This window comes from Camellia sinensis, chromosome 3 (assembly GCF_055761805.1).
Source record: "Camellia sinensis isolate YWXY chromosome 3, ASM5576180v1, whole genome shotgun sequence".
Lineage (NCBI taxonomy): Eukaryota > Viridiplantae > Streptophyta > Magnoliopsida > Ericales > Theaceae > Camellia > Camellia sinensis.
This window is the reverse complement of record NC_138963.1, coordinates 148,868,066-148,875,202: the sequence shown is the minus strand read 5'-3', so window position 1 is coordinate 148,875,202 and position 7,137 is coordinate 148,868,066. Positions and strand designations below refer to the sequence as shown.

The 7,137-nt window shown below is 28.3% G+C and overlaps 1 protein-coding gene across 1 annotated transcript; it reads left to right on the top strand.

Moving 5' to 3' along the window:
* Positions 1-485: 485 nt before the first annotated feature.
* Positions 486-5,509, top strand: LOC114306036 (NAC domain-containing protein 2). Its single transcript, XM_028251188.2, has 3 exons — positions 486-1,009; positions 1,206-1,483; positions 4,573-5,509. Exons 1-3 carry the CDS (start codon positions 850-852, stop codon positions 4,999-5,001), a joined length of 867 nt encoding a protein of 288 aa, XP_028106989.1. The 5' UTR covers positions 486-849; the 3' UTR covers positions 5,002-5,509.
* The last annotated feature ends 1,628 nt before the right edge of the window (positions 5,510-7,137 follow it).

Below are 7,137 nucleotides of genomic sequence, written 5' to 3'. Positions count from 1 at the left end.
GGAGCTCCAATCTCCTAATCTAAATTTCTTAATTTTTTGATTTAAAAAAAAAAATCTTAACATTTATTAACTTCTCCCAACTCCCAAGTCTTACCTTCATAATAACACTTTAATGCATTAAGAACAAGTATAAAAAAAATTCTTTGAAATCCAACACATATGAATTCCTTGAAAAGTCCCAACACATATGATTATTATCCCTCATAATAACACTTTAATGTATTAAGAACAAGTATAAAAAAAAAAATTTGAAAAATCCAACACATATGATTATTATCCAAATATTAAACTTTAATATAATATAATAATAAAAAAAACATTTAATTTTTTGAAAAGTCCAACACATATTATTATTATCAAAATAATAAATTTTAATATAATATAAAAAAAATATTTAAAAATTACAATTCACATATATACATAATTGTAAAAAAAAAAATAAAAATAAAAATAACCAGACCATCATGAGGTTTACAATCATAAATGAGGTGCGGTAGTAGCAGCGGTTAATGGAGGAGACGGCTCCTGGAGAGTGAGTCCAAAACAGATAACGCATGCAGTGACTGAATCGCATGCTTCATCCTTTTTTTTTTTTTTTTTTTTTTTTTTTTTTTTTTTTTTTTTAATTTTTTTTGTTACTTCGCACGAAGCTACGTTTTTTACACCACTTATGCTCTATTCCCTTCCCTTTCTCTCTCCTTCCGACACCTGTCCCCAACACTGTCTCTATTCTATATATTCCTCTCTCTCCCTTGCGTCTTAAGTTCCAATTTTCCCAGCCCGATCTTCCTCCTCATTTCAGAAACCCAGAGAGAGAAAATTGTAGAGAGAGAGGGGGAGAAAAAAAAAATGTCATCAGACTTGCAATTGCCGGCTGGTTTCAGATTCCATCCAACGGACGAGGAGCTCGTGATGCACTACCTGTGCCGTAAATGTGCGTTACACCCGATCGCAGTCCCCATCATTGCCGAGATTGATCTCTACAAGTACGACCCATGGGAACTTCCCGGTAATTTATTTTCTTCTTCATTTTTTTTATATAAATTCTTTAGAGAGTGTTTAATATAATCTAAATGAATATATTTTTTAATTTTTATTAAAAAAGATAAAAAGTATGTTTTTAAAAATCATGTCGAATAATTTAACAAATTTTTTTTATTTAATTTGGATTTTATTTATTTATTGAGTATTTTGTGAATTAACAGGATTGGCCTTGTATGGAGAGAAAGAGTGGTATTTTTTTTCACCTAGGGACCGGAAGTACCCGAACGGTTCGAGGCCGAACAGGTCAGCGGGCAGCGGGTACTGGAAGGCAACCGGAGCCGATAAGCCGATAGGGAAACCGAGGGCGGTCGGAATTAAGAAGGCTCTGGTGTTTTACGCCGGAAAAGCTCCCAAGGGAGAGAAAACTAATTGGATCATGCACGAGTATAGGCTAGCCGATGTGGACCGGTCTGCCCGCAAGAAAAATAGCAGCCTCAGGGTACATAAAATTCAACCCAATGACTTTTTTATTGTTTGTTTGAGAGGGTAAAATGGACAACTTATTTGCAAAAGTAAGCTTTTTAATTTTTTTTATTCTTCTAAAAAATGTGTACAAAAAATAGATTGGTGATATAATTTTAAAAAAAAATTAAAAATTAAAAATTAATTTTTAATTTAATTATCAAAATAGGCCTAAGACTCGAGATCTATTACTCGTAAAATTTATTTCAACACTCATGATTTTGATAAGAATTTGGTGCGAAAAAAAAAAAATCATAAATATTAGAAATTTTAAATAAATTATTAAATATTTTACGTAATATTCACATGAGCATTGTGGGTTCTACGTTGGGCTTTATCTGGTATGGAGAATTATGTAAAGGAAAATGTCTTGTACCTCAAATTTTGTGGCCCAAAAGTGGCTCAAATGGCCAAAATGACGTCGTTTTGGCCATTTTTATGTTGTTCTGTACTCAAAACGACGTCGTTTTTGGCCATTTGAGTCACTTTTGACCACAAAATTTAAGGTACGTAGCATTGTCGTTATGTAAAATAGTTACTAATTGTTTTGGTTCCTAACATTGTTGAAAATATATTATATTTCACCTGTGTTTAGATCTATTTTGATAAATTAAGTTTTAGTTAAAAATTTAAGAAATCACTGTAAAAAAAATAAGGTAACATTTTCAAAACTCAACTCTATGTTTACATCATGATTTAGATGAAACATGTTAATCAAACATAGTTTTAAAATATAATCCAAAATTATTTTCAAAGCCCCTCTCTTCTTTCTTTTTATTATTATTATTCAATCAATCAATCATTTTTTTTCTCTCATCTTTTCTCTCTCTTTTCATGTTCTTTCACATTCCATATATCAATTAATCAAAAAAAAATTACAAATCATCTCAAAACTATTTGCAAAACTCATAACCAAATAAATTTTATCTTTTTAAATCATGATTCAAAAACTTTAAAACTCAAAATACAACTCTACATTTAAATCATAATTCTAAACTAAAGTAAACGAACCCTAAACTATTCGCTAAGCCAAAATACAACTCCACATCTAAATCATAATTTTTAAATTAAACCAAATAGATCCGAACCTATTCTCTTTATTTATTTATTACACATATTTTTTTTATATATAAAAAGTTAAAAAATTACTTTAAAAAGGCAATGGTTAAAAACAATCCATAAACTACCTTCATTGAGGATTTAATTGGCTATTTTGACTATAAGGCCTCGTTTGGGAACATGCTAATTTAGTAATTTTTTAATTATTTGGTTAAAATATGAGCTAAAAAAAACTAGTATGTTTAGGATGACTCTTTGACTTTTTACGAAAAGATGTGTAAAAAGTAGAGAGAAAATATAATCTTTGACTTTTTGGTATGGGTTGTTGGCTTTTTTACTAACTTATTAGTAACTTTTTGACTTTTTGACTAAAAATGAAGGTTGTCAAACGAGGCCTAAGTGTTCAAAATGTATGTATATGATAAGAGACAAATCAGTCCTTTTACCTTGTGAAAAATGTTGGCTTTTAAAAATTGAAAAAAAAAAAAATTATTTTTAGCATAAGGAACATCATTCTCAATGGACTAATGAGATCATCAATCGATCACTTGACAATGGACGATTGCCTCTTGTTTAAAGTACTTTGATTGAGAAAAAATTATGGTGTTGAAATGATGGGGCCTACTTAAACTCACAGACATCATATCCTTTAAATAATTCAAGAAGAAGAGCTAGTACACATCATACTTATGATTGTTCTAATTAATTAGACAATTTACTTTCTATTTCCTTTAACTATCAGTATAATTTTTTTATTCAATTTAACTTATTACTAATTAATAGTTAGATTCTTTTTCTTTCTTCAAATTTCACAATTTAGAATTTTTTTTGGTGTATGTTCAACCAAAATCACCATTAACATAATATTAAAAGCAAGATTGATAGTTAAATATATAATTATTATACGAGAAATTGTAAATACATGAAGTAGTGGGAAAAAAATTGCATTATAAATGGAACTATTTTTGGTGTAATTCTAACATACAATAAGAGTGACACCCAGCACAAGAATGCATTTATATCGTGCACACAATAAAGCTGCACGATCACGAAATTGCTCTATTGAAATTCAATTTTCCCTTGAAATAGTGAATCATAGTGTGGTTGTGATTTAAAATATGGGAAAATAACCTACAGATGGAAGTCAAAAAAAATAATTACAAAAAATAAGAAATATTATAAATTTTAATAATTAAAATTATAAATTTTTAGGTAAATTATAAATACACTTCTGATATTTGATTAAAATACAAATTGCCCTGTGATTTTGAAATTTATATTCCAGCCCCCGAGGTTTTCAATTTCATAACAAATCGCCCTTTTTATTAATAAGTCATTAAGTCAATTAACAGTTTTTAATGATATTAAAAATATGTTTCAATTAATAATTTAAGTAATTTTATTATTGTATAAGAGAATAATTATTAATTTTATTTTTTTAATTAATTCTGTTAAATAAAAAATTTCTGACAATGGAGTATTTGTAACTTTTCAAATCACAAGGAATAATCTATATTTTAAGACAATTTTATACATGTATTGATAATTTATTCTAAAATTTTTAATTAATATATAATTAATACATAGGGGTATTTTGGAAAGTTAGTAAAAAGTTGACTTTTGGCTTTTGATTTTTTACCAAACTTTTTAACTTTTTGAAAAGTGATTTTGAAAGTTGGTAAAAAACTAATTTTTGACTTTTTAGTTTAATATTTGTTTATGGTGTCGAATCAAATTAAAATAACCAAAATATCCTTATCTAGCATAAGAAATTTATTTTTTTATTTTTTTATTTTTTTGTCATAAGTTTCAATTTGTAATTTTACGCTTGCGTTTTTATAACTTACCAAATCAATTTTGTTGCGTTTTTGAACCTTTTGACAAAAACGCGATTTTTTTATTTTGGTTTCCGAAGCCGAGCATAATGGGTGTGTCATGGCTGTCAGATTGATGATTGTGATTTGATTTGAAATGTATTTGATTGATTTATTGATTATGATTTTACAGTTGGACGATTGGGTCTTGTGTCGCATATACAACAAGAAAGGCACCATCGAGAAGCTAAACGTCGTCGTCGGCACGAAAACCAGGGAGTCTTTGGAAAATTTTGAACAAAAACCAGAGATTCTAACCCACAGCGTCATGCGGTTGTCTCCTCCGACACCGTTTGGGTTGTTCAATGAGTCAGTGTACCGCGACACATCAGATTCGATCCCGAGGTTGCACACATACTCGAGTTCCTCGGACCACGTGATGTCACCTGACTTGGAGGTCCAGAGTGAGCCAACGAGGCTAACCGATTGGGAAAAAAACACCCTCGAATTCTCCTTTAATTACTTGGATGCCACCATAGACAGTACATTCGCTTCTCAATTGGAGAATAATCAGATGTCGCCGTTGCAGGATATGTTTATGTACCTTCCGAAACCGTTTTGATGCAGACCCACATGATTTAGGATTTGATTAAGATTAAAGAATTTTTGGATCATTACATTCTCAATCAGTGCATCGCGTAGCACCAGATGTTGACACGTGTTCCAAGAAGCTCATGGCATTTGGTTGGTTAGGACACATGTGAATGGTGGGTGCTCTGCTAATGAAACCAAAATTTCATACCTACAAAGTAGGGGTGAAAATTAAAAATAAAAAAAATAAAAATTAAAATAAAAATAAAAAATTCCCCTTATGGATAGTTGGCGTGTAAAAAGCTTAGAGTTTAAAACGCAATGCAAAAATAAGTTATACTTAGAATAAATATGATCCACGTAAAGTTCTTTATACATGTGAAATTAAGTGGGTATTTGGGTGTATTAGAGAGCACCCATGAATGATAGGGTTAATAGCGGTGGCGAAATAAAAATAACATATATAATTCAATGTGTACAAACATGTATATAAATATTGTCCTCTAATATATGTATGCATGATGATTTTGGATTGACCATGTTGGGCTTTCATATTCTCAAATTTGTAGTGGATTAGAATTTTCAAATTAATCATAGTTACTCTGAAAATAAAATTTTTTCATCTTGAATTTATTATAGAGAAAAAAGGTTAAAAGCCAATTGAAGATAAATCAATAGCACAGACTCCACTTTTTATTTACATATTGTGCTGTTGGACTACTATCAATCTTACGGAACAAAGAAGTGGAGGGCTTTTCTTCACTCCAAACTATGCTGAATTTCACAATGACTAGACCTTGTGACACATTGGAGAGTTAAATTTTGAGTAATGTTAGATAATTTAAAAATTTTACAAAATTTTCTACTAAGGGTACGTTTGGGAAGCTGGTTGTGGGCTAATTTAGCCAAAACATGACAAAATTGGCTAAATTAGCCACAAGGCGACAAAATATGAAACAGCCTCCATTTCAATGATAGCTCACATACAACAAGGGGTTAAATTACCAAAATGCCCCATGTTGGAAATGTTGAACCAATTAGCCACTACCGTCCACGTGTCCTACTCAGCTGCACTAAAGTATAACTTCAACCAGCCAAGTCATGTCAACAGCAAAAAGGAAAACGTTTTTTAATATTTTTAAATATTTTAATTTCAAAATATTACAATTTGAATTTTTTAAATTTTAAAATTTTTTATAAAAAAAATTCAAACTCTATTTTATAAAAATATTTTTAAATATTTTAATTTTTTTGTTAGGTATTTGGTTATGATTTGAGTGTAGAGTTATGAAAGTAGTATGGAGTTTCAAATTATGTGTTTGGTTATGAGTTTTAAAAATAATTTTTTAATTAAGTTTTGTTTTATGTGTTTAGTTACGATTTGAGTGTAGAGTTGTTTTTAAATTTAAAATATTAACATTTTAAATTATTTAAATTTTTTTGTTAAAATAATTTTTTGAATATTTAAATTATTTAAATTTTTACGCTTTAAATTTTTTGAATATTTATTTTAAATTTTTGCTTATTAAATTTTTTAGATCATTTACATTATTTAAATATTTACAATAAAAATAAAATTAAAATAAAAATTAAATTAAAATTAAAATTAAAATTAAAATTAAATATTTAAAATTAAATTAAAATTAAATTATTTAAATTACACAGGACAATAAAATAAAACCTCACTTTTTATCATTTTCACAGAAAATGAAAAAAAATAAAAAAAAAATTAAACAAAATATTACAAAAAACGTAAATTAAAGAACAAGAACTTATTTCAATGTATAAAAAAATAAAAATAACAAAAACATAAATTCAAAAAAAATTACAAAAATTAAGCAAAATACGTCAAATCAAAATCCAAAATAAACAACTAATAAACAAACATCACCAAAAAGTCAGGAACACACATCACCAAAAAGTCAAAAAGTCAAAGTCAAAAAGTCCTTCCCAAACTAAGTTTTTTAGCCCCAGGCTAAAATAGCCAAAAAAGTCAAAAAGCCAACCCACTTCTCAACGGAGGCTAAATGTTTCACATGGGTGCGAGACCCATACAATATAGGTCTCATGTGAATCTCACATGCATGTGAGACATTTGATAAAACTTTTGATAAAATTTTTAAAATTTTTAATATTTTTGTTAATATTTAGATCTCCATCAAAATTT

What these genes read in the sequence shown, in the direction of transcription:
- LOC114306036 (XM_028251188.2), top strand. Translation starts at nt 850, where the DNA reads ATGTCATCAGACTTGCAATTGCCGGCTGGTTTCAGATTCCATCCAACG. An exon ending in CGACCCATGGGAACTTCCCG is followed by an intron (nt 1,010 to 1,205) that starts GTAATTTATTTT and finishes GTGAATTAACAG; the next exon opens with GATTGGCCTTGTATGGAGAG. An exon ending in AGAAAAATAGCAGCCTCAGG is followed by an intron (nt 1,484 to 4,572) that starts GTACATAAAATT and finishes ATGATTTTACAG; the next exon opens with TTGGACGATTGGGTCTTGTG.